The 25,150-nt window shown below is 49.5% G+C and overlaps 12 protein-coding genes and 1 non-coding gene across 13 annotated transcripts; 6 read left to right on the top strand and 7 right to left on the bottom strand.

Moving 5' to 3' along the window:
- Window positions 1-25: 25 nt before the first annotated feature.
- EURHEDRAFT_t108 lies at window positions 26-97 on the top strand. The gene has a single exon. It is a non-coding gene; the product is annotated as a tRNA-Ala (tRNA).
- A 443-nt stretch (window positions 98-540) lies between these two features.
- EURHEDRAFT_153105 (DNA repair protein RAD10) lies at window positions 541-1,794 on the bottom strand. The gene has a single exon (XM_040777794.1). It carries the CDS (start codon window positions 1,759-1,761, stop codon window positions 763-765), a length of 999 nt encoding a protein of 332 aa, XP_040637249.1. The 5' UTR covers window positions 1,762-1,794; the 3' UTR covers window positions 541-762.
- A 169-nt stretch (window positions 1,795-1,963) lies between these two features.
- EURHEDRAFT_504368 (mRNA-binding ribosome biosynthesis protein NOP4) lies at window positions 1,964-4,270 on the top strand (the record flags this gene model as incomplete). The annotated part of the gene is made up of 2 exons (XM_040785810.1): window positions 1,964-3,996; window positions 4,096-4,270. The coding sequence occupies 2 exons, from the start codon at window positions 1,964-1,966 to the stop codon at window positions 4,268-4,270; spliced, it is 2,208 nt and encodes a 735-aa protein (XP_040637248.1).
- A 152-nt stretch (window positions 4,271-4,422) lies between these two features.
- Window positions 4,423-4,929, bottom strand: EURHEDRAFT_460089 (putative progesterone binding protein; the record flags this gene model as incomplete). The annotated part of the gene is made up of 3 exons (XM_040784623.1): window positions 4,423-4,601; window positions 4,671-4,766; window positions 4,821-4,929. The coding sequence occupies 3 exons, from the start codon at window positions 4,927-4,929 to the stop codon at window positions 4,423-4,425; spliced, it is 384 nt and encodes a 127-aa protein (XP_040637247.1).
- A 546-nt stretch (window positions 4,930-5,475) lies between these two features.
- EURHEDRAFT_404316 (uncharacterized protein) lies at window positions 5,476-5,835 on the bottom strand (the record flags this gene model as incomplete). Its single annotated transcript, XM_040780300.1, has 1 exon — window positions 5,476-5,835. One exon carries the CDS (start codon window positions 5,833-5,835, stop codon window positions 5,476-5,478), a length of 360 nt encoding a protein of 119 aa, XP_040637246.1.
- Window positions 5,836-6,678: 843 nt separating this feature from the next.
- On the top strand, window positions 6,679-9,329 carry EURHEDRAFT_414384 (putative general amino acid permease (Agp2)). Its single transcript, XM_040782413.1, has 7 exons — window positions 6,679-6,956; window positions 7,010-7,106; window positions 7,274-7,302; window positions 7,418-7,640; window positions 7,697-7,961; window positions 8,009-8,856; window positions 8,910-9,329. Exons 1-7 carry the CDS (start codon window positions 6,737-6,739, stop codon window positions 8,947-8,949), a joined length of 1,722 nt encoding a protein of 573 aa, XP_040637244.1. The 5' UTR covers window positions 6,679-6,736; the 3' UTR covers window positions 8,950-9,329.
- Window positions 9,111-9,281, bottom strand: EURHEDRAFT_419927 (uncharacterized protein; the record flags this gene model as incomplete). The annotated part of the gene is made up of 1 exon (XM_040783332.1): window positions 9,111-9,281. A coding segment is annotated over one exon (171 nt), but the record flags the coding sequence as incomplete, so codon positions are not given.
- Window positions 9,330-9,689: 360 nt separating the features above from the next.
- EURHEDRAFT_152951 (putative JmjC domain protein) lies at window positions 9,690-10,937 on the bottom strand. The gene is made up of 2 exons (XM_040777793.1): window positions 9,850-10,937; window positions 9,690-9,804 (listed from the first exon to the last, which is right to left on the bottom strand). The coding sequence occupies exons 1-2, from the start codon at window positions 10,789-10,791 to the stop codon at window positions 9,784-9,786; spliced, it is 963 nt and encodes a 320-aa protein (XP_040637243.1). The 5' UTR covers window positions 10,792-10,937; the 3' UTR covers window positions 9,690-9,783.
- A 341-nt stretch (window positions 10,938-11,278) lies between these two features.
- EURHEDRAFT_504358 (flavin-containing monooxygenase) lies at window positions 11,279-13,304 on the top strand (the record flags this gene model as incomplete). The annotated part of the gene is made up of 3 exons (XM_040785809.1): window positions 11,279-11,496; window positions 11,544-12,929; window positions 12,981-13,304. 3 exons carry the CDS (start codon window positions 11,279-11,281, stop codon window positions 13,246-13,248), a joined length of 1,872 nt encoding a protein of 623 aa, XP_040637242.1. The 3' UTR covers window positions 13,249-13,304.
- Window positions 13,305-13,464: 160 nt separating this feature from the next.
- On the top strand, window positions 13,465-16,002 carry EURHEDRAFT_379254 (transcription factor domain-containing protein; the record flags this gene model as incomplete). Its single annotated transcript, XM_040779153.1, has 6 exons — window positions 13,465-13,622; window positions 13,699-13,775; window positions 13,832-13,877; window positions 13,927-14,689; window positions 14,742-14,993; window positions 15,040-16,002. 6 exons carry the CDS (start codon window positions 13,465-13,467, stop codon window positions 16,000-16,002), a joined length of 2,259 nt encoding a protein of 752 aa, XP_040637241.1.
- A 505-nt stretch (window positions 16,003-16,507) lies between these two features.
- On the top strand, window positions 16,508-18,322 carry EURHEDRAFT_152861 (casein kinase II subunit beta). The gene has a single exon (XM_040777792.1). The coding sequence runs from the start codon at window positions 16,796-16,798 to the stop codon at window positions 17,852-17,854; it is 1,059 nt and encodes a 352-aa protein (XP_040637240.1). The 5' UTR covers window positions 16,508-16,795; the 3' UTR covers window positions 17,855-18,322.
- A 1,705-nt stretch (window positions 18,323-20,027) lies between these two features.
- On the bottom strand, window positions 20,028-21,088 carry EURHEDRAFT_516818 (bZIP transcription factor; the record flags this gene model as incomplete). Its single annotated transcript, XM_040786512.1, has 3 exons — window positions 20,028-20,171; window positions 20,251-20,873; window positions 20,929-21,088. 3 exons carry the CDS (start codon window positions 21,086-21,088, stop codon window positions 20,028-20,030), a joined length of 927 nt encoding a protein of 308 aa, XP_040637239.1.
- Window positions 21,089-23,352: 2,264 nt separating this feature from the next.
- Window positions 23,353-24,816, bottom strand: EURHEDRAFT_379251 (branched-chain amino acid aminotransferase, cytosolic; the record flags this gene model as incomplete). Its single annotated transcript, XM_040779152.1, has 4 exons — window positions 23,353-23,365; window positions 23,460-24,158; window positions 24,214-24,511; window positions 24,588-24,816. 4 exons carry the CDS (start codon window positions 24,814-24,816, stop codon window positions 23,353-23,355), a joined length of 1,239 nt encoding a protein of 412 aa, XP_040637238.1.
- Window positions 24,817-25,150: the final 334 nt, after the last annotated feature.

The following is a 25,150-nucleotide window of genomic DNA, read 5'->3' as shown; positions in this document are numbered from 1 at the left end:
AACTGAGGCCCATATTTCAACAAGTGGGCTTGTGGTTTAGTGGTATAATACCCCCTTAGCATGGGGGTGGTCCGGGGTTCGATTCCCCGCGAGTCCATTTTTTTGCTTTGCTTTTATTCAATATCTCCTGTCTTTTCTGTCTTTCTTGTTCTTTCTTTTTGCCTCTGTTTTCTACCTTCGCAGCATCCCTCTTATAACGTTGAATTGGTTTTTTTGCTAGTATTCGTTCATTATAAGCACTGTACACCATTGATCCTAGTGGCCGAACATGCGGGTTCGCTCTCGGTAATGCTGGGGTGCTGGGATATATCTCTGTGATTTATATACTGCCTTGACATATTGTGCTTTTCATCACAGCCCCGAGCACCATGAGCTGTATCTACATCTCCATGCTTCCCAAAAATCTCACTTGCATATCATATCTATAGCATGCAACTTCGTCCCATCGTCGGGGCCCGAAAAGTATTGCTGGCATACAATGTGACAAGTGCGACTCCCAGAGAATCCATGCGAGGCGTGCGCAGCCTGGCAATCAGAATTGCCCAAGTACACGCGGGCAGCAGAAGCGGCTGATCTCGCGCATGAGTGTGGATGTAGGTCCAACAATCCGTCTCATGATTCTATGTCAGTCAAGATCCCTGCGGCACTTGGGCATACTCGTAGGTGCGTAGCCAAGCTGTTCTGGCCAGCCTATTGTTACGATTTCCCCACAAACCGGAATAGATGAATGATATCCGTCATAACAAGATAAGAAACACTTGCTCAGCCGCCATTCTCTCGCAACCTGGCTAGCGCTGCCGTTAATCCCTCGCTCATACCCTCGTCCTCACCAACATCATGCGAACCAGCATCATGGACAGTCTCAGTATCCTCTGGCACATTCGCTCTCGTCTCCCCCGCTTCCGCCAAACGCATCGCTTCCTCTTCATCACGAGTCACAGTTCTATCCTCCAAAGCCCGCGTAGCACCCCTCTCCGGCGCCTTTGCACCCTTCGCTGTCTCGATTATAAACTCCTCCCGCACCGCATTACACCACTGCCTAACCTTTCTCTCACCCCAACCTGGCACAGCACTAATCTGTTCAGGTTGTGCATTGATAGCATTCTGCAAGCTCCCAAACGTAGAGATCAAACTCGCCGCATCGGACTTGTTGATGCTCCTAGGCATAGTCACAAAATCCGTCAAGGAGTCTTTATATGATTGTGCTTGCTGGGTACGGATTGCAGTAGGTTGTGCGTTCTCAGAGGACTTGTATAGCTCAAGGTAGTGCGCGGCTTCGGTGGCAGACCAGCATAGCATTAGTGTTAGGTTGTTGATGATGGATGTTTTGGATAGTTCTTTCAGGTTATCTTCGTGATTGGGGATGTCGACGATAATTAAGAGTATGCGGAGACGGTATTTTCCTGCTATGCCGCGAATCCGAGAGTAAATGTATTCTGGATGTAACCGGTGATACTTGAGGGATAGGAATAGAGCGCAGGTGGTGTTTCCAAGGACATAATCAGCTGGTATATCTGCATATTCCCAGGGTAGAATCTTGATGTGACTCAATATCGGATTGCCTTTCTGTCGTTTTGAGACGAGAATCGCAGAGGGAGCGTGCTTGGGAGGGAGGGTTTGCGGCTTTGGTTGCTGGACCTTGGCTGCTGGTTGTCGCGGAGCTGTTGAGGAAGCAGGGTTATTTCCGTAGTTGGGAGGCGCGCTCTGTTCTGCTTGGAGAAGAGCGTTTAAATCTGCCCCGTCTTCAAATTCATCAGCCATTGTCAGAATCAACAATACCTGATATACCTGTAGAATGCAAACATAGTAATCCGACTATCAGACGAGGTCCAGTACCTTCACCGCCAAGACCCACCCGATTTCTGCCGCCAATTTTGCTTGCAGAAAAAAAAAAGTTGCGAAAGAACCAACCTATCTCTGTCTCTACAGAAACAACTGCAATTTTCTAGTTAACGAGGCCAAAATGGAGCCTCAAACCAACCAAGAGCCCGCGACTGACGGGCTCGTCTCTCGCCAACCCCGACAGACCCTTTTCGTCCGGTCGCTTCCCGCATCAGCCACAACCGACAGTTTAGCAGAGTATTTCTCGCAATCCTACGTGATCAAGCATGCCCTTGTCGTTCTCGACCCGCAGACTCAACAATCAAAGGGCTTCGGTTTCGTGACATTCGCCGATCTCGAGGATGCACAGCGCGCTTTGGAAGAATTCAACGGAAGCGTCTTTGACGGGAAGAAAATCACGGTCGACTACGCCGAGCGCCGTCACCGTGAAGTCGATGAGAATATCGGAAAGAGCGTGCCGTCTGCTGCTGGGATCGAATTTAAGAAGAAGAGGGAGGATGAGAGGGCTGCGCAGCAGCCGCCAAGGTTGATTGTTCGGAATTTGCCGTGGAGTATCAAGGAGCCTGAGGACTTGATTGTTCATTTTCGGAGTTTCGGAAAGGTCAAGCAGGCTTATTTACCTAAGAGAGGGAACACATTGGCCGGTTTTGGCTTTGTTGTGTTGAGAGGCAAGAAGAATGCTGAAAAGGCGTTGGAGGCAGTTAATGGTAAAGAGGTAGATGGGCGGACTTTGGCTGTTGACTGGGCTGTGGAGAAGAACGTCTGGGAGAACTTGCAGAAGCAGGAAGAGGAAAGAAAGGACGACGATGAGGAGGAGGAGGAGGGGGAGAAGAAGAAGAAGAAGAAGAAGCAAGATAATGAAGAGACGTCGAGCGACGTGGACATGGCGGAAGCGGAAGAGGCTGCATCTAGAAATGAAGACGCTTCCGAGGTTGACGAAGATGAAGACATGGAGGAAGATGAAGAAGACGATGAAGAAGACGATGAAGAAGACGATGAAGAAGACGAGCTTGACGAGGATGAAATTGATGAAGAAGAGGACAAAGAGGACGAGCGTAACGCATCTACCATCTTCATTCGCAACCTACCCTTCACCTCCACAGACGAGTCGCTCTACGAACACTTTACACAATTCGGGAACGTCCGATATGCTCGAATCGTCGTCGACCCCGAGACCGACCGTCCCCGCGGTACAGGCTTCGTCTGCTTCTGGCGCCCCGAGGATGCCCTCACTTGTATCCGTGAGAGTCCGAAGCCACAGGACACCATCGCAGCCGACAAGGACAAATCGAAGAAAGCCTCCGCCATCAAGCATTCTGTCCTGCAGAATGAAACCTCCGATCCGACTGGCCGCTACACGCTGGACGGACGAGTGCTACAGGTTGCCATCGCAGTCAGCAGAAACCAAGCCACCAAGCTGGAGGAAGAAGGTGCTTCGCGGAGACTCGTTCGCGATACAGACAAGCGTCGACTCTTCCTCCTTTCCGAAGGAACGATCCCCACAAATTCTCCCTTGTACAATAAGCTTTCTCCCTCTGAGATCAAGATGAGAGAAGACAGTTTCAAACAGCGCCAGAGCTTCATCAAGAAGAACCCGACGCTGCACTTGAGTTTGACGAGATTGTCTATCCGCAACATCCCCAGACAAGTCACCTCCAAGGACCTGAAACAACTCGCCAGACAAGCCGTCGTCGGTTTCGCAGAGGAAGTGAAGAAGAACCTCCGCCAGCCTCTGTCCCCAGAGGAACAACATCGGGCATCGGACGAAATGAAGGAAGCCGACAAGCTGCGCAAGCAGAAGGGTAAGGGTATCGTGAAGCAGGCTACGATTGTGTTTGAAGGACGCGACGGAACCAAGATCGGTGAGAACACCGGTGCCGGGAGAAGCAGAGGCTACGGGTTTATTGAATACTTCACCCACCGACATGCGCTGATGGGACTTCGCTGGCTCAACGGCCACGCCATCGATGCGCCTAGCAGCGATGCAGAGGTCAAAGATAAGAAGAAGCGGGTTATTGTGGAATTTGCGATTGAGAACGCGCAAGTGGTCAAGCGTCGGACTGAACAAGAGGCCAAATCTCGCATCTACGCCCAGACAGCTGCTAAGAAGAGGAAGGAGGAAGAGGAGGAGAAATCGCAAAATCCCAACGGGAAGTTTAATGGGAAACCTGACAGGAAATTCAATGGCAAGCCCGATGGAAAGTTCAACGGCAGGCCCGACAGGAAGCCCTACGGCAGACCCAACGGGGACAGAGGGAAACCATCTCCGAATGAAAATATGGCTGGACAGAAGAGGAAGCGATCCGAGAGTCGTGGCAGTGACAAGCGCGAAGGAGGCGAGAACCCCGAGGAAGGGAACAAGATTGCTAAACGCAACCGGGTCATTGCAAAGAAGAGGATGCAACGGAAGGGCCGGAAGGGCAATTAAGTGTTTCTTTTTCAGTTGCTCATTATCTGTTTAGAGAAGATTCCCTGTAATTATTTGGTTGCGGCGTCTGGACTGATAAAAGCATTGCATTTTTTTTGAATTGTGTCAATCCATGGGTATTATTGCAGTGTATCGACCTTTTTCCCCTCCACCTAGTAATTCGTAGCATCCTTCACTTTGCCCACAATATTATAGCGCTTGCTAAAGAAGGTAAACCATTCTTCCAGCACGGTCTTCTCCTTGTCATCCAGATCGTACCAATCGGGCCGGCAGTCTTCGGGCTTGAGAGAGGAGCTGGCCAGCGCGCGCGAAGGGTCTTTCCCTGCGAAGACTTGACGGTGTCAGCTTCCACCCATAGACGAGAGCATAAGGTGTATATAAGAAGGTAAAAAGGACATACTGCGATACTGCCCGCTGGGACTGTAGGCCTGATTCCGGCTCACGTCGAAGACGATACCCTTGATAGCGACCAATGTCGGGCGGTTGGGGTCGGTTCCTGCAACGTGTTAGAGAACAGCCTTGACAGTCAGAATAAACTTGAAACCTGTACCATCACACTTGGCCAATTCCTCGGCATCGATAGGGTCGTATTTCGGGGGAGCCAGCTCGACGGGGACTTTGGGGGAGAAGCGCTTGGGCTCTTCCTCGTGCTCGACCATTTTGGCAGGTTTGCTTTCAGGTTCCGTAGGAGTAGGGCAGTTTGTTAGATATAGGACTACCAGGGGCAGGAGGGTAAGAAGGACAGGAAGGAGGACAGAGAGCATTGGTGAATGCAGATTGTTCTTTTATCGGGTATTTGGCGGGGTTTGATTTGGCTTTGCGGAGGTTCGGGATGTTCGCGTGTGATTAGCAATACGTCTTATATCATGGAATACATAGTACTACTATTATACGGAGGTACAGAGTACTCATAAAAGAAATCCTAAGGGCATCCATAGGCTAAGCAATGACAGATGGAATAGTATAGTGCCATGTGATCCTGTACCAATAATCCCTGAATAAAACTATATACACCACCCTAACGTGCGTCGGCCGAAAATGATAAAACAGAAAGCAGGCGAAAGCTGCCCAGGCAAACCCGCAACACGGAAATCGATCAGAATGTATACATTAATTAAACAAAGGGAACTCTCTCCACAGCGCGCCAAGATTTCTAGTATGAGCTTGATAGGCGACTTTTGGGATCAGAAAGATAGTGTGTAACGTCATTTTGAAGCTGTAAGCTCCTGGACGAAGGCGGCGAATGTGTCGTGATATTCTTGCGGAGACTGGCTGGATTTCGATGTGTATACGCTTGCGTGCTCATTTATAGTATCAACTGTATCGTGGCAACTCGCAACACGGTCGACTTGATTGGGTACAATGCCATATAAAGCAGCGAATGTGTCAAAATCCGCTCGTCGTCCCTTTGGAGACCAAACGCAGACATCTAGTAAACAGTCGCCGTCGTGGACCGAGGAGTTCCCCCATTTGATGATATCTAGGTCTTTGGAGTCTGCATCCTGTATTTGTCTCGGCGAAAGTACAGAAGCAAATCGCTCCTTAGTTGTCCGGAATTCCGTCATTTGTGCATTAACGAATTTCTGCATGTCACTCGCGAAAGTCAGCATCTTAATATGCTCGTCTTCAGCCTCCGTCGCCTTGGCTTCGAGGGCTTGAATTGCGGAGTGACACGGTCTCCTCGTCGCCCAGTGTCGTCCGAACCCCAAGGTTGTTTCCAATAATGGTGTTGTCGTAACTATGGGTCTCTAAGCGTTCAACGAACTCGCCCCCATCGTCCATGTGAAGGTAGGTTGGCTTTTGGTCGGGCCGTTAGGTGAACTAGTGGTTGGTCTTACCACCATAACCCAGTGCAACCTATCAACGTCTTCTGCTTTTCCCATCTAGTTTTATCTCTTGGGAGCTGTAGCTCCAGCATCATCTTTTGGCACTAGCTAGTCCTAATCGAGCGATAGCCAAATCTGAGCCGAGTGGTGATGTTATTGTACTCGGCTCATTATGGTTCTGTACTCCGTATGTCGTGATGTCTTACTACCGGCTGATAATTAGCTGTGTCTGTTTCGATTTCACTGATTCCGATCGCATATGATGTTCTTTTGATATTTTTCTGCTATCAGGCTAGAGGCCTAGTACCGTTCTCCGTGCCTCGGTTAGATGGAATGTTATCATGCCCCACTACCTACTCTGAATCTTGCAGCAGATTTGATTTTGAATTCTTTGCAGTGAACAATAACTGCCGGCTGAAGTTTGAATATAATAACGGATCATGATCAATTGATCCCACTCGACTCGATTGACTGGATCTAGCATTGCTGATGCAACGCAAAAGAATGTTATGAGCTAACCGCTGACTTCGACATCCCACCTTCACTGCTTGCCACGGCTTCCCCCCCCCCCCCCTTCACACTGAATCCTTCAGAGAACCCTATCTAGTTTTTTTATGTGTTTAATATTGCTTGACCAACAATGTCTTCTAACCAAGACATTGCCTCTGGGCCAGTATCAACTGCTGTTGAACATGAGTCCAACAAGACCACAGATCTGAAAGCTCACTTGAAGAACCGTATTGGAATAGAAAAAGATACAGCTGTCGAAGATGGCGAGGAATCAATCAACAGTGAGCCTCAGAAGCCTGTCTATGACCATACGCACCGGAAGTTGAAACCCAGACATGTAGAATTAATCGGTTGGTCTAGATTGAACTACTGAGTATAGGATCTGGTGCTAACTCGAATATAGGTATTGGGGGGACGATTGGGACGGTTTTGTATGTCCAGATCGGTCAAAGTTTGCGTGAAGGAGGACCGGCCAGCTTGTTTCTCGCCTTCACTATTTGGTCAGTATTGAATTCCCCTCCCCTTTCGTTTGTCCCTGTATGTGGTTGTTCATGGTCTCGTACTGGCAATGTTGTACATGAACGAAGCAATCGAGCTCCAGTGCCATATAGTGAATCCCCATATCCATCACTCCGAAAATAGACATTCTCTTATACTCTGACCATAGGTGCTCCGTGATCTTATGTCTTACTGTTTGTACGGATTCAATTCCTCCTCCGGATACCCAATGCAGCTCCATGATCTTCCCAAAGCGCTCTTATGCTCATGCCGATGTGCCAGTATCAATACTAAACAAGGCTTCTCCATCTAGCAATCGCAGAAATGGTTACCTTTCTCCCCCTCTCCTCGCCCACCATCCGCCTCGCAGGCCGATTCGTTGACGAGGCATTTGGCGTCGCCGCTGGATACAACTTTTTCGTGTCCCAGGTAGCCCAGATCCCGTTCGAGATTGTCGCGTGCAATCTGATTATCACGTATTGGAGCGATGCAGTCCCTGTAGGGGCCATTGTTGCCATTGTGCTTGTGCTTTATATGTATGTCTGCCCTCTGTCACTTGTAGTCTGCATTGATTCCTGACAACGGGCTGCAGAATCCTCAATGTGTTTGCCGTTCAGTGGTATGGTGAGTCTGAGTTCTGGCTTTCGCTGGGAAAGGTGCTTCTCAGCGTTGGTCTGATTATATTCACCTTTATTGTGATGCTGGGAGGGAATCCTCTGAATGACCGGTTCGGATTTCGGTACTGGCAGAATCCGGGTTCGTTTGCAGAGCACTACAAGAGAGGTGATCTTGGTCGATGGCTGGGCTTTCTTTACTGTCTTATAAAGGCGAGTTTCACGATTGCCGGACCGGACTATGTAAGTTTTCCCTGCTCTCATTATAATTATACTGACCAATTGCTCAGGTCTCCATGGCCGCCGGAGAAGCCGTAAATCCCCGCAAAGTTCTCCCCAAAGCCTACAACGGCGTTTTCTACCGTCTTACCGTCTTCTTCGTGCTAGGAACTCTCTGCGTCGGCATCCTAGTTCCCTACAACGACTCAACAATGGCCGCTGCATTCGACCAAGACAAACCCGGCGCCGCGGCCTCGCCGTACGTAATCGCCATGGACCGCCTGCACATCCCCATCTTACCACACATCGTGAACGCCATGGTACTGGGAGCCTCATTCAGCGCAGGGAACAGCTACGTCTACTGCGCAAGTCGCAGTCTCTACGGCCTCGCACTAGACGGCAAAGCACCACGCTTCTTCACAAAGTGCACACGCACCGGAGTCCCAATCTACTGCGTGAGCATCGTGCTATTAATCTCACTCCTAGCCTTCCTGCAAGTTTCAAACAGCGCCTCCGTCGTAATAAACTGGTTCGTCAACCTAGTCACAGCCTCGCAACTAATCAACTTCTCCGTCTGCACGTTCACCTACATCCGCTTCTTCAAGGCTCTCGAGGCGCAGGGCTTCTCTCGGAAAACTCTCCCTTACACATCCCGCTTCCAGCCCTATCTTGCGTATATTTCGCTGATTTGCACGACTACCATGGCGTTTGTGGGTGGGTATGAGGTTTTTCTGCGGGGGAAGTGGGATGTGGCGTCGTTTTTCTTCTCGTATACGATGATTGGAGTGTTTCCGGTGTTGTATTTTGGGTGGAAGATTGTGCATCGAACGAGGTGTAGACGGGCTGAGGAAGTGGATTTGGTTTCGGGGGTGGAAGAGATTGATGATTATACGAGGAATTATGTTGATGTGAAGCCGAAGTGAGTTTTACACTTAGCGTCTGGGTGTAGATGGTGCTAACTAACTGGGACAGGAATATAATCACCAAAACGTCGAGGATCCTCTTTGGATAGCAATGTTGACACAAAACACGCTTGGAATATCCATGATAGTGATAGACTAGATGAACACATCATACAAAAGAACCATAGAACATAAAACATACCACAGCTTCCGCTCACTCTCACTATACACCCCACTCCTACGACTGATCAACGCCAACCGCAACCCCAGCAGCCTTCAACGCCTCCAACCTCTGCTTATTCCTCTTCCCCAGCACCCGCAGCGTAGTCTTCTTCTCAATCTCCGTCATCCCATCCCAGTTCGCGATCCGCGAGAGTGTCCCATCCGTATTCACCACCATAGGACCCAGATGATCCAGTGTCACTGTTGAGCCTGGTTGGCTGAGATCGAGCTGGTTTGTGTCCGCGGAGGGGCCGGATTCGGGGAGGGCGAGGTAGGGTTGCTGCTGTTGATGTTTTTGGTTTTGTTGGTCTGGTTGCCCTTGTTGGGGTTGAGTGTTTGCGTTGGTCTGGTCGGACATGGTAGAGTATGTATGGATGGAGGACGGACACTGAGGGTGGAAGATGAAGGGTGGAAATGCGAGAGATCTGGAATGCGCTGGTAGGTGTGTTGCCGCGCGGGCTGCAATGGATGGGTTGAGATTGAGAGAGAGTGTGAGAGGGAGGAGAGCGCGGGAGAGTGTGAAGGACATTCGCATGTCTTTTCTCTTTTTGTTGGATTAAGGTGTTGGTGGTGTTGGTCTAAGTCGAGGTGGAAGGTGAGTTTTGTTTTTGCGAGGCGGAGAGGATTCTAGAAGCTACAAGTACAACAATAATTCAGAGAGTGCTACTTTACTACGAAGGATTGAATTGGTATATTCATACTGTAAAGAGCATTCAAATGCTTTACCGAAACCACCAATTGACCTAAATTGTTAGCTAGTCTTCGCGTACTGCGATAGATAGACTTACCGAGGCAGTTACTCCCTCTCCAACACCTTTAATACTATGCCACCAGCCTTTAGGGATAAACAAACCATCCCCCGGCCCAAGACAAACCTCATACCATTCTTTATCCGAATCCTGTGTGTCGGCATCACCCCAAACCACCTTTTCTAGCAACGCCCTCTCTGGACCCTGCATCATCTCCTCTCCCCGAATCGCCGCAGCTTCACGATTCCCACTCCTCCCCAACTGTCGTCGCACGGTCGCAAACAAACCCAGCCCATCATCTGGGCTCACCAATCTTACCACTTTTCCCCCTGCCATCTGCACAAACAGGTTTGGGTTCGGGTCGCGGTGTAGCGGGGTGTATGTTGGTGGGTGCCCGATCCAGACATTCGCATCGTAGACATCGCCTCTTCCTGCGCGTGTCACGATATTCGGAACGGGGAAGTCATCGCGTAGAATCTGGGGAAGGTCGGAAAGTTGGCACTGTGCTAGATAGAGCCGGGTTGATTGTTGCGGGTTCGTTTCAGCGGTTTGCATCCACTGTAGGAAGAGGCTTAGCGGGGCGTGGAATTGACGGAAGCTGAGTTCTGAATTCGTCGATTCGGAGGTCGAGGGCTGGGTAAGTTCTAGGGGGACGAATGCATTGGGGCCGTGCTGCTCTAGGTATTCTATGTTCAATCGTAACCGTGGGGTGTCATTTTGCGTAGTTCCCGGGCGAAACCAGCGCTCGACGGCGGGGATATCGCGAAAGAATTGGCGCGGGAGGATTGTAGGTCGTTCTGGGACAAAGCATTTTTCGCGGAAATAATCTATATTACCATCCTGGAGAGGTTCGAGAGGACGATGCCGATTGGTAGAGGGTGTTGCGGAGGAGGTGAAGCGCTGGTGGTTCAAAACCGGTAAAGCGCGCGCAGACGCAACCCGGGGGTTATAGCGGGTCAGCAGCCATTTCTGAAGCTTCATCAGAGACGTAGCTGTGATATTTTAGGAATGGAAATTGCAAGAGTCAAGTGTGGTGTAGTGATGATAGCAGGTCCGCATGGCGATCTTCCGGATAAGGAAATCGGCGAATCTCTACTCCGGCTGCCGGATTAGTATGTAGCAGGCAAAAGACTTGCTCAGCTCGATATACAAGTATAGAAAGCAGGGCGCCTGGCTGGACACCACTGAGCAGACCTCAGCAAAATTGATATCTGTGCCCGACCAAGTTCATATGCAAGGATCACGGATGTTAAACCCGCACACTGTGATACGTGTTATGCGCCGACTAGCGACTCATATGCTACAGCTACAGTGGGGTGACCTCGAAGCCGAGGTTCAATGGTTGATCTGAAGTCAATCGAGCCCTCCCCGCTTGTTGATCTTGGGTGGAGGTGAATTGTATCTATCCCCAGACTGATCATAACACTATTCAACATCCCATCATATCCGTCCAAAGAACCAAAAAACAATGCCTTCCCTAGCAAAGATCCACAAACGCCACGCATATGGAAAAGATGCCCATACGTATATCCCCATCGTTATCATCGGTGCTGGCGAGTCTGGCATCGCCATGGGATGTCGGCTGAAAGAAGCCCTGGGCTTTGATCAGTTCCGGCTTTTCGATAGACAGGCCGGTATTGGAGGGTCTTGGTGGATTAATAGGTATCCAGGAGTTGCTTGTGATATGTACGGTTGTACTTCTGGTAAATGAGACCCTTACTTACATATATCAGACCGGCACTTTTATACTCCTTTTCCTTTTCGCCTAAACAGGACTGGTCTACTCTGCACCCGACCGGCCCGGAACTTGCACAATACTTCGCGGATGTCTGTGAGAAGTATGGCATCGTCGACAAGATTCAATTGAATACCGAGGTCGACGAGATCAAGTGGCTGGAGGATGTGGAGGAGTGGGAAGTCACCCTGACATACCTCGTTCCCGGTACTGGGGATTTAGCCAAGAATGAACGAGATGCCATGGTAGCCAGAAATGGCTCGCATAGCGTTTATGTTCAGACGGAGAAGGTGCGAGCAAAGGTTGTGGTCAGTGGTGCTGGAGGACTGGTGGAGCCCAAGCAATGGCCTCAAGGCATCCCGGGCATTGAGAGCTTCGAGGGCCAAGTCATACACACCGCGAAGTGGGATAGTAACATCGACTTCCAAGGGAAAAATGTGGTCGTCATTGGTTCCGGCTGCAGTGCCGCCCAGGTAGTTCCTGGCCTGGCCAAATATCAGCCCAAATCAGTGACCCAGGTGATGAGGTCTCCCCCTTGGATTCAGCCAGATCTGTTTCCAGAAAAGGGCCTCGAGCTTTGGGAAAAGTGGACGCCGCTTTTGTTTAATTACATTCCTGGACTCTCGCAGAGTCTCAGAAACGTGATGTTCCTCATGTTTGAAGCTGACTTTCTGGGGTGGTTCAAGAATAGCCGCTATGCGGAGTGGAAGCGACGCTCAACGGAGCAGAAATGGCTCGCATATATGCGCTCTGCCACCCCTAAGAAATACCATGAAATCCTCACTCCGAACTACGACTTAGGCTGCAAGCGTCGAGTTGTACGGGGTGAATGGTACAAAAGCCTAAACAACCCAAACTATGAGCTGACAACCATGCGTCTCACGAGCGTTCAGTCCCGGAACGTCACTCTCGGCCCTGGGAAACATTACCCTCCAGACAGTGCCGGAACGGACGAGGTGAGGCAAGTCCCCGCCGATGTGATCATCCTGGGTAACGGATTCGAAACCAATAACTGGCTACACCCACTGCGGGTTGTTGGTAGAGAGGGCAAGAGCTTGAATGAAGTTTGGGACGAGCGCGGAGGTGCGCAAGCTTATCTGGGTCTCGCCATGGACCATTTCCCAAATTTCTTCTTTATCTTCGGACCTAATACCGCGACTGGTCATAACAGTGTGATATTTGCGAGTGAAAATGCCGTCAATTACTCTTTGAAATTTATCAAGCCTATCCTGGACGGCGATGTGAGTTCCTACGAGGTCACTGAAAAAGCTGAGAGAGCCTGGGCGGATAAAGTCCAGAAGGGTCTCCAGGGCACTGTGTTCCAGGGAGGGAATTGTACGAGTTGGTATAAGACGGAAGGAGGTTGGAATTCTTCGACTTATCCGTAAGTTTTTACTCTTTCATCCTTCTACTCGTTAGCTAATGAGGTGTATAGGTTTACCCAAATTGATTACTATCTCCGGTGCACGTTCCCGGTTTGGCGGCACTGGACGGCGAAGTACACCCCGAGAGGAAGATGGGTTCATAGAATCCGTTCTGCGTTCAAACACTTGACCCTCATAGCAGCTATTTCTGGTGTTGTCTGGTTCGGCCTACACCCCAGAGATTTTAGACGGTGGGCTGGGCTCATTCCTGATGTTCAGGCTTCAATTGTTTCTGCAGTCCGGGACGGTCTTGTGCGCGCGTCTATGATGCTTGCTTGATATGTTTACATGCATATAATCTTGGATCAATAGTAGTCTTTCAATGCAAAGAATTATCGCCTGTCCATGTAGATGTTTGTATTACTTTTATCTGATTGGTCCGGCTTAATCTGGGGAAACGGAAAAACCCCGCGCACCTGCGAGGAATGTCTCCGCACTTCATCGCCGTTTGTTCCCCAGACTCCAGTCAAAGCTCCCGCAAAACCACCCGTCGCGATGGAGTCAGAGTCACCTCACATGGACACGACAGCGTCCCAGACGGGCGCCAGCCAGACAGCTGCTGGACAGGACGAAACTGGCGCAAAGAGGAAGGCGGAACCGCAAAACGGAACACCTACGCGCACTAAGCGGAATCGCTATATTTCTATTGCCTGGTATGATCCTCGGACTAGTGATGTACCTGGTATATTAGGGGATGCAAGAGTGACATGATGCTGATGGTCTGGCCAGTAATGAGTGCAAGCGGAGGAAGATCAAGTGTAATGGACAAGTGCCGTGTCAGCGCTGCGGGCATTTGGATCTAGAATGTCAGTGTGCCGTGATAAGGATAAGCGGAATATGTGGTTTAATTGATGTTTGATAGGTCGATATGCGCCGAATTGCTGTAACAATAATTTCAAGGATTCCGAGTACGTGATTCCATTGCGTTCTGTTCTAACCGGTTGCTAATATGCATAGGGAATTTCGGTCCATGAAGGACCAAATCACCAACTTGCAAGACCAGGTTAACAGCCTCTTCTCCAACTTGAATGACCTCCGCATACAGCAGAGGACGTCTCTTGACCCTCCGAATTTCGATGCTTTATCTCGCGAAGGATCACAAGTCTTCACGCCTTTGCAGCACGGTTCGGTTAGACCGCGGGTCAGACATCCCCGGTTTCAGGGCCCTACGAGCTCTGCATTCAATTTCGACGTTGCGAGGTCAAGTCTTCAGGAAATGGGTATCGCTGCACCAGCAGAAGATGGGATAGTTGATGACTTGACGACTGTTCATGCCACGCCTGCTGTCTCGCCTCCATTACATCCACCTCCGTCATCGCAGTTGGCACCGGTTTTGAATACTATCCATCCTTCCAAGGACCCAATATGGAGTATAAAACGGGAAGAAGCGCTACGGCTATGTAGAGTCTACGAGGAAGAGATCGGGATCATGTATCCCCTTGTGGATATCGGGAAAATCACTCAGCAAGTGAACCTATTATACACATTTATGGAGGCTGCAATGCGAACAGGCTTTGCGCAGCGTGGTCTACCAGGCTCGGACGGTCTTCAGGATGATAATACCAATATTTTAAAGATGATCCTTGCAACGACCCTCGTTGTGGAAGGGAGTGGGCAGAGCGATCTCGGTTTGCGGTTGTATTTGAGCATGAAGCCGGTCGTCGATTCCAAGCTTTGGCAGCCTTTGGATATTAGAACTATTCAACTATATGGCTTGGTGGTGAGTCACTTCATTTCCCACAACCCCAACTAGCACAGACTGAATTTTTTAGGCAACTTACCATTTCCATACGGACGACGATGCTATGGCTTACCGTGTGATCGGTCTTACGGCTAGGATGTGCCTTGAATTGGGACTACATCGACGAGATGCGTTGAAGAAATCATTCCCCGACGAAGGCCAATGGTCTGATGTCAGCAAAATCTTCTGGTCTATCTACAGCTTGGATCGACGGTGGAGTTTGGGCACAGGGTTGCCGTTTGTGATTCAGGATGAGGATATTGATCCTAATTTGCCAGAACCGGTACGTCACCACATCTTTATGTTTCTCTCGTTGTTAATGGTGATAGGATTCATCGTTGCCATACCTGAGGTGTATGGTTTCGTACAATCGAATTGGCTCTAAGATCTGGTATTCCGGACTAGGTTCCGAAGGCTCTACGGACATTCGACGTGATGAAATCGGTTATCTTGACTATCAGATTCTTCAATGGTACAAAAACGTACCGGATGCGTTGAAATTCTACCCCTTCGACTCCCCGAAGCACGGGGAATCCGCAAGTCGCGGACTTCGCCGTCTCCGCGTATTGCTATATCTGCGCATGAACCAGCTTCGAATCCTCATATATCGTCCCGTCCTCCACTCGCCGGCAAGCATTGCGGAGGATCACAGCCACGCTCAAACAGTGATCGACGTCGCCAAAGACACCATCCAAGTCCTTACCCGCCTCAATCAAACCTCCGACATCTACCGTACGCAACAAATCTGCTTCAACTACTTCCTCGTTGCCGCTCTAGCAGTCCTTTTCCTAGCCGTATGCCACGCATCCACCGAATTCAACCGCCAGGTACGGGACGAATTCTACATGGCCTTGGACCTGCTCAACGGCTTCAGCACCAAATCCTACGTCTCCAAACGGCTTTGGAAAACTATAAAGGGCCTTCGAACCATCGGCGAGAAACTGGGAGTTCTGGCACGTCCATTTGCTTCAGACTCCAACGACCCTCATTCAACAGCTGCTGTCGCGATGGCCGGATTGGCTGGTCATTCCATAGAAGATCTCTCGATGTATGGGTCCATGAATGGGGCGCACGAGCTGGGAAATAGTCCGCTGAACGGGCTGCAGATGAGCCACGAACTTACGAATCTGTTTGAAGCTGTTGGGGGATTTGGTAATTTTATGGGGCCGTCTGGGACTGGAGCTATGAATGGGTTTGGACATAATGGGGAGATTTCTAATACGGGAGAGGGACTATCGGGGGTATTGGGGGATGAGGGGGAATTTGCACGAGTAATACGAGATCTGTTCTAGACATGCTTTCCCATCAATCAACAGCTATTTAGAGAGTACAATGTTGACTTCACTTTTGTATTCGTTATTCTCTAGTAGGTTGTGCTCACGTGACACTCCCACTTCGCACCACCGCTCTGTCCAGACGACCGCCATTTATCTCAGCAAAACCGGTTGTCTGGCGGCCACGAGTGCTTATTATTCTTGATTTGCTCTATCGAAAAGATACCGTCTTCTGAGTGTTGATTGCGTTTTGTTCTTTTAACGACACTGATCTCCTCATATCGCTCCCCTCCCCTCTCTCATCTCGATCCGTTACCAAACCCCTCAAAAACAGACAGAGGGACACCAGCCGAATTATTCGATGTCACGGTGAGAGGAACTACATTGGTCTAGTTTGGATACTCGACGGTACTCATTGAATGTCGTGAAACCCAACCTGTGTTTGTTAGTGGGGAATTCAGTCTCCAAGCCAGCCCATCGCACAACGAAGCAGTGTCATGATTTTCGCATTCATTGAATAAACCAAAACAACATCTACGCTATCTACGATATCTACGCCTGATAACGACCTCAAACATCCTCCGATATCGTCTCTTGCGTGTGTGTAACAGCAGCGCGCAAGGACTCGAGCAATCAAATCCGACAACACCACTTCGCCTCTTTTTTCTTTTTTTTTTTTTTTTCATCCCCTAGCTCCAACGTGTCGAGAGAGACAGGTTCGGCGTTGGCCGACGGCCTAGACAGGCTGGATCTGAGTCAACTGTCTGAATCGACCCTTTCGTCGTCCGAAACCACGTCCGCCTCATTCGATATGTCGTCGTCGGAGGGTGCCCCGGAGTCGTGGATCTCGTCCTTCTGCTCACTCATGGGCCACGAATTCTTCGCGGAGGTGTCGGAGGATTTCATCGAGGATGACTTTAACCTCACGGGTCTGCAGTCGCAGGTGCCCATGTACAAGGAGGCGCTGGAGATGATTCTAGATGTGGAGCCGGAAGAAGACGAGGACGAGGACGAAGAGGAAGAAGACGAGGACGAAGAAGAGGATGAGATTCTGGGCGATGAGAAACCGCCTGGTTATAGAGGGGGGCAGCGACGACATGCGCGCGTCGCGAGCGATCTAAGCGTGATCGAGAGTTCCGCGGAGCTGCTGTATGGCCTTATTCATCAACGCTACATCACCTCGCGACCAGGTATCCAGCAGATGTTGGAGAAGTACGAAATGCAGCATTTCGGGGTGTGTCCCCGCGCAAACTGCAACGGCTGTAAAGTCCTCCCCGTCGGCCGCTCCGACACCCCCGGCCAGGAAACTGTTAAGCTCTTCTGCCCCAGCTGCCAGGACCTGTACACGCCTCCCAACAGCCGCTTCCACTCCGTCGACGGCGCGTTTTTCGGTACGACCTTTGGCTGTCTGTTCTTCATGACCTTCCCGGATCTGGACATCGGGCCCCGTCTTGACGACCCTATCACCCCCGCGCTGCAACAACGTTATCCGGGCCTGACTGCATCTGCAGCCTCGCGCGAAAACGACAACCAGCAGCTTGAAATCAACGGCATGCGGACCGCGAACTTCTCCCCGGGACTGGGACCGGGTAAGATATATGAGTCGCGCATCTATGGGTTCCGCGTCTCGGAGCGGTCGCGGGTCGGTCCGCGCATGAAGTGGCTGCGGATGAAGCCGACAGACATCAGGGAGCTGGACGAGATGGCATTCGTCGAGACTTTGCGGCGGCGAAATGAACAGATCGCGGACGAGGAGGGCGACGAAGAGGAGGATAACGATACAGAGATGCAGGCAGCGCCGGCGTCGAATACGATCGAGGGGAGGAAGAAGGCGCCGATACGACGGCGACGAAAGGTGTTGGGGGAGTAGAGGGAGTAAAATGTCATTTTTCTTGATTCATTCATGTTCTGTGTTCAATTATCTACTGAAATTATTCTCTTCTTTGTCTTTTATTTCTGTTGTTAACTCTAACTGCATAGAGGCGTAAGTCAATAATCAGCATATAAATAGTCTTCATACTAGTTTCTGCCATAATCACTCTAAATCTCTTTTCTATGGAGTAAGTATTGGTAAGACGGAATAAACTAAAACTGAATGCTGACGATCCAGTCTCTCGGGGCAGTCCCTACTCCTTATCAGCTACAGTAGTACCCTGAAGAATAGCTAGGTCGTACATATCTAGCCCGAAAAGAATACAGAGAGCGAGAGTTACACTACTACATCATTGCCATGGTATATCTCTGGGCATATATATTTTCAATAACCGCGCTATGAGCTATTTCGAAAAAGGAAAAAAGGAAGACGGGAAAGAACGCCGGAATTGTATGGATGTATGGATGGAACGAGAGGGGAAATTAGAAAATACATACATTATGGTATGAAAAAGACAGCACTGAATTACTTGTACTTGTAGACAGGGGTGCATGACTCACTTAGTCACCTGCTGCTGTGTGCTCTGGTCGGTTTTGCAAGAATGGATGCGATTAATATCGAATCAAAGGAATGTCGATATTGACATCTCCTCGGCTTTGGCCGATATGCCTTCGTACTCCCTTCCGTATACGAGGGCCAGTATTTCTCAGTTATGAAATGACATGAAATGCTGAAGAATTCCATCATTATCCTGGACATCAAACATACAAGGATCCCAGGGCCAACAAATGATCAAATAACATACCAATCATACTCAACTAAGACAATCGTCCGGTGTTGGTGTTATGTGTTATTGTCTGGCAATACTCACTCTATGCTACGCAAGCATCGCAACGCAACGCAACGCAACGCAGCCCAGTCCAGTCCTGAGCATCTCCGCCTGTCCACAGAGCCGCTTTTCCAGTCAACTGTACTCCGTACGGAGTACGGAGTTAGCCTTTGTGATAGTCATTTAGTTGCGTGAACGTTAATTCGTGATTTGTGGACATTCTCCGGAGGCGCAGTGTCGAATCTAAATCGCGCCCTCCGTTCTCCTCGTACAGGGTTTCTCGGCTTTTGCACGAGCTGAATCCAAGTGGTTAATCTAATCGGTTGGTTGCCTCTCCGTCTGCCCGTTTTGGTTGGCAAAACGAAAGGAGCGGGGTTCGTCAAGTACGAGATCGGGGGCCGGCATTTAGGAAGCACCGAAAAAGAAATGGTCTGTTCTGGGCCGGGGAGGGGGTAGGGTATCAAATAGCCTGCAGTCTTGGATTCATCTGCCATCTCGTATTCTGGTTCGTCGGTTCGGGGTAGCCCCGGGCACAGTGAATCCTGCGCGATTCCTGCTGAATTGATGAGTAATAAAGAATGTGTGATAATGGTCGCAGCCTCGTGCACGATTAGTACTCGAACGGATCGCGCCGGAGTCTGTCTTGGTTTTTTTTTTTTTTTTTTTTTTTTTTTTTTTTTTTTTTTCGCTCAATATGGTTGCCTCGCATTGCCATGCATTAGTGGGGGAGGTTGCGAATTCCTTTCTGGAGACCAGATCTGCTTGCGGCTCTGGGCAACATGCAACGAGGCAGTGTTGAGGCTATTTGTCTTTTTTCCCCCTCTCCCGTTATGTCTGAGAATGTTTGTGCAGAGGATACTTTGTAGTGAGAAATCAGACACTTCATGAATAATAATAATATGGTGCCCTAATGCATATCTAGTGGCCAAAAGCATAAAATCGTAATAACACATAAAATGACAGCCCAAACCGAAATAAAATAAAGAGAGAAACAAAAAGAGTACTCCATCGCTAACAGCCGATCTAATGTGACCAACGAGGAGTCAACAACGCACCAACAACCGAAAGCCACATCTACTCCGTAGGCAGTAGCAATCAATTTGTCCCGGCGGAAATCAAAAACCCCGAAGATGAATCCAAAAAAAGAAACCCAGAAAGTCGCGCTCCACCAAAAAAACGCCTGGTCGTAAATATATCGTCGCATGCATGATTCAAACTCCGATACAGGTTCATAAATTCATACACATAGTCCATGGGGAATCATACGCTTTCCAAGATACCAAACAACGGGAAGGAAAAGACAACGCTATCGTAGATGTTTCGTAAAACAAAAGGAATCAATCAAAACAAAGGAAAGGAGCGGGGTGAGCAGGGATCGGATTCGGGCGTCAGAGGACAAGCAAGCGACATCTCTGCAGGGGTTGAAGAGGTTGACGTTGAACGGTCATCAACGTGGCTTTGTGCCAGAGGTGGTGGTGGTGACATCTGGAAAAAGCGAAATGAGTGAGCGATGATCATGACTTGCTGGTTTGGACAAACAATCCGGTTACGAAGGGCTATTTACCGGCATGTTGCTGGACCCGCTTGGCAGCTGCAGGGTGTTGGAGCCCAAGTCGATACCTGCCATGGACGCATAGCTCTGGCTGAATGGACTCATGATCTCGTCGTCCGCGTAGGATCGCTTGATCTGCCCCGTGGGAGGATAGTCGACGTAGTCCCCAGGAAAGGACGGCAGGCCGTGGAAAGAAGGTGTGTTGGAGCTATGAAACGATGGGGAATGGTAGAGAGGTGGAGACTGGCCGTATGCTGGGGATCCATACGGATTCAAATGTGAATACGAGCTGTAGGAGAAGACTGGCGGGGGCGAAGCAGAGAGCTGGCGAGTGCACTGAAGCGAAAACATGCCTCCACGCTGGTCGTCTGAATAGGAGGCATCCCCATACAAGGTCCTCGTCACTGTGGGAATGAGAGGACTGCTGCCCCTGTTGCTGCTGTTACTGCTAATTTTGAGACAATCGTTGTCGAGGCTGTTGTTGATGCTGTTGATGCTTGGCTTGGAACGGTTTCGGATAGCACGAGACCTGCCTGACTTTGGCAGAGATGGCTCAACGTGAGACTGTTCCGGGGAGGCTGAAGACGATGCGGCTCGCTTCTCCAAGTCCTCGAGACGGCGCTTTAACTTCTTGCCTATATGTAGTTAGATAAGAAGCTGCTGGTGTAGTGGCTACCAGAGAGAACTCACGGTAATTCCGCTGGGCAATGCGATTCTGGATGCGACGACGCTCCGCCAGGTCCGAAATCTTAGTCCAGTCCTCGTTGGGGTTGGCATTAGGACTAAAGGCACTGCTAGTGCCGTGGTTCGAGGAGCGACGAGAGGAGTAGTAGTTGGAAGAACGATTCATAGTGGGCATTCAAGTGTTAATGACTGGGGGGGACTGATATTAGAAAGAGATGGGGATCGATATATATAGATGTAGTTGTAGATAGAGTCACCTGACTAGGTATGAAGATGAAGCTGAAGAATAAAGATGGAGATCAATGATGAACCATTCCGAGACGACCGAAAGCCGCGTATTTATTAGCGGCTTGTTCGCTATGAGTCCATCTAGTCGTTATTCTAGACAAGGCAGTGCTGCCCTTCGCCCTCTTTGCCATAGCCATGTGGCTCCAAAAGGAAATCGGAGACGGTATTGAAAAGAACCGTATTATTGTATTTTTTTTTTTTTTTTTTTTTTTTTATTTTACCCTGCTTGATGGAGGGTTACACGGGCGTCCAGGCGTCCGGGTTTTCCGGTACATCCATACTTGTATATCACAATGATTGATTTCAAATCCATATTCATACATACGTATACAAGAATAGTTATTGTACACTAGCAATAGCAAATACTCCAACAGCCAGACATATAGACAGTTAGACATACTACGTACACAAGGTTGGGCCGACGTCATTCCTAATTGGACCAAGACACTCGGCTGTCCTACCTCTTATCAGTACATACATACATACTTGCATTTTCACCTGTATTACTCGTAAGGACCAGTAGTACCCCTGTATCGACCTCGTATAAAATCGGTGATCGTCGGACGTATAAGTCCGCTCTTAACCCCGAATGGCGTCACATAGGGCTGAAGTACCATTTGTGGGGTCATCATTGGCCAGTTACCCCAAAACCACTAGTCCCGATCTGGTATGGTGTTTGTTTGCCCTGGTCTTGCTACCAGTAGAATCAAGTCCCATGACTTCCTCGTCACTCGATGCCCAGAGCAAAAGTGCAACGGAATAATTGGCAGACAGAATTGGCATTCGAGCTTTGTGTAGGCTCTTGTTGGTTTTTGGTTTTGTCACGAAATGCTCCCGTGAATACGGAGGATATACGAAGTACATACTCCCTTAGCAGGGATGGGCCGACAAGAATGTGCTTATAGCTATGGTCTATACGGGAGTACGGGAAGTACGGGAAGCACTACTGTATATCGATCCTGCGACGTTCAATTCTTACCCTGGATGGGTAACAGATCTTCGCTCAGACGCATCAGCATTCTAGCAGTGCTTATCCAGAAACATATCGAAACATCCAACGGGCACTTATTTAGGGTCAATTCGTGCAGCTTCTTGATTTAGCAGCCAATCAGCATTCCGGTGCAGAGCCGCTTTGGAGCCTTATGCACAACAGAATGTGGATTGAATACATTCTGGTCCTTGACAGACAGACCATGACTGTGACAGGGTAACCAACAAAAGAGGCTTAGACCTGGAGAGCCCCATTGGCCCCAGCCTCGGGCTATCTTGGCATCTGATTCTGTGTCAATCATACTGCTATGCTGTTATATTCCCCAGACATTAGGCCTTACACTTGCATATTGTAGAAGAATGTAAAAGATAAGATGCTGAGATGCTACTATGAATATTCCCTGATGCCCTGGTTTGTCGATCATAATCCGTCATCCCTGTATTCTCTTATTCTTGGCCCCGAAAAACGAGAGAAAAAAAAAAAAAAAAAAATACCAGCACAGCCTGAGAGTTAAGTCATCCCGAACAGCCTTGTGTGCCAGGTATACTCAAATTTCTGAATGGAATCTCCATCACTTGACCAGAGTCCTCAAATTGTCCGCACTCACTCCGCACTCGCTTCGCATTGCCGCATGCAGCAGTATGGCAAAGCACAAGTTACACGTCCCGTCCGGGTTGACGAAGGAGACACTAAATCTTCCTTTCTACAACAGCGACCGCCGCGTCGGATCATCGGAGGCTATGTGCACGGTACTCATGTACGACATGCATCCTTTGCGTCGGGGCATTGTGAATCTAGCGTATGTCTGTGCTTCCCTTGCTCCGTGGTTGGGCCAGGCTTGGTGCGTCTTCCCGGTGACAACTTGCACCCTGTAAAGGGTGACTGGGCCACATGGCGGTGTTGGATCCTGGAGAGTCCCTGGGCTGTTTCAAGAATGGTTATTGTGGGAAAATATGCATGTTGATATGCTGACGACGGCTTTAATACCGACACTTCTGAATTCAGTGCTCACGCTAGATCGTAAGGAACAGATATTCCAAAAATATGCATTAGAAAAAAAAAAAAAAAAAGAAAGAAAGAAAACAAAGATGATAACCAGTTATGTTTTCTCCGTCATACCAAGCCCGTCGGAGCCAACAGATAGGGCAATTCTACAGAACATAACTGGCCAAATGTCAGCATCTACTCATCAATCTGAAACGACTTCCCCTCTCCCCCCAAAAAAAGAAAAAGTAAAGAAAGGAAAAATAGAACTTACCTCCAAGGATGCGCCTCATCGCCATACTGGATCCCTTCAATCCAGTTCTTCATGTTGAGCGCAATCTCTCCAGCCTCCTCCTCTGTCTTCAACCCACAGTCCACCAGTTGGCCCCGGTAGCTGATCGACCGCACCGGGCTAACGATCGCTGCTGTTCCCGATCCAAACACTTCCAATAACCTTCCTTCGGACGATGCCTCCGCAAGCTCGGACATCTTAATCTTGCGCTCAGACACCTTCCACCCCTTAGGAGTCAAACGTTCACGCGCCAGACCCAGAACAGAGTCGCGGGTAACTCCTTCGAGAATCGTTCCATCCAGAGGTGCCGTCACCAGCTCCTTCTGGCCCGTCTCTTTGTCCTTTAAGACCATGAAAAGGTTCATGGTTCCCACTTCGGTCACGTACTCCTCCTCTCCAAAAAGCCATAGGTTCTGCTGGAACCCGCGTGACGCTGCGTTCAGTTGTGGCACCACACATGGTGCATAGTTGGCACCCAGCTTCTTATCACCAACACCACCGGGCCATGCGCGCACTGCATAGTCGGTTGCTTCCAGAGAGATGGCCTTGAAGCCCGTGGCGTAGTACGGTCCAACAGGACTAGCGATCACAAATAGAAGTGCAGAGCCCGGGGGCCCAACACCAAGAGTGTTTTGCGTGCCGATCATCGTGGGACGAAGGTACAACGAATATCCGCGGGAGCTGCAGACCAGTCAGCCATAGCCTCTCAAAGCAATGTGCAAAGGTTCCAACAAACTTGGGAATAAAGCGGCTGTCTAATTTCACAAATTCCCCGATCAACTTGGTGAGAGCTTCACCGTCAACAGTCGGCAGAGCAATCCGCGACGAGGACTTGTTTAAACGCTCCATGTTTTTGTTCGGACGGAACAACCGAATCTCACCATTGCTGTCCTTGTAGGCTTTCATTCCTTCGAAGCATTCGAATGCATAATGGAGGACACAGGCCGATGGGTCGAGGCTGAGGTTCTGGTACGGAACGATACGGGGCGTATCCCAACCCGATTCAGCGTTCCATTCAATGGAAAGCATATGATCTAGGAAGTCATTGTGTATCAGCATACAAACAGCCCACTCCGATGCGCGATTATCTCTCTTGAACTGTCCACGTACCAGTGAAGGTCTTCCCGAACACCAAATCCTTCGGAGAGGTGATTTCCTTGGGGGTGCTGGTTTTGGTCACAGAGAGCTTCGAGGCATCAAGGGCAGCCAGTTGAGAAGCAGCAGTGCTGTATGATCTCTGCCATAGCCGAGTTGCCGTAGGAGTCTGGAAAGGAAGAGCACGAGACACCGGGAAACCGTTCAAGACCTTGCGACAGGCCAAGCGATGGAAGGACTTCATAGCTGCAATCTAAATGGACGTGAGCAACTGTAACTCTCAATTCGTCGAGGGAATTCAATCACCTTTTCGTAGTAAGTGACGAGAAGAACAAAAAAAGTACAATTCGTTTTCCACCGTTTGGATGACTCTTCGGCGCTGACAAAGGCCTATGTATCGAGTGGAATATTTCCCCGGAGAGAAGACCTCTCGGGCCGATCGCCGACGTCGGAGTCTGGCAGCGGGTAAAGGCGGAATTAGGTTAATACGGCTATCCCAAAAAAGAAAAGGCCATCTGCACGTGACTGATAGAGCTTCCAGAAGGGGTATCTTATCGTACAGTTTCTTATTGGTCGAT

The sequence above is a fragment of the Aspergillus ruber genome (assembly GCF_000600275.1).
Source record: "Aspergillus ruber CBS 135680 unplaced genomic scaffold scaffold00021, whole genome shotgun sequence".
Lineage (NCBI taxonomy): Eukaryota > Fungi > Ascomycota > Eurotiomycetes > Eurotiales > Aspergillaceae > Aspergillus > Aspergillus ruber.
The sequence above is the reverse complement of the archived record's forward strand: the minus strand, read 5'-3'. Positions and strand labels throughout refer to the sequence as shown.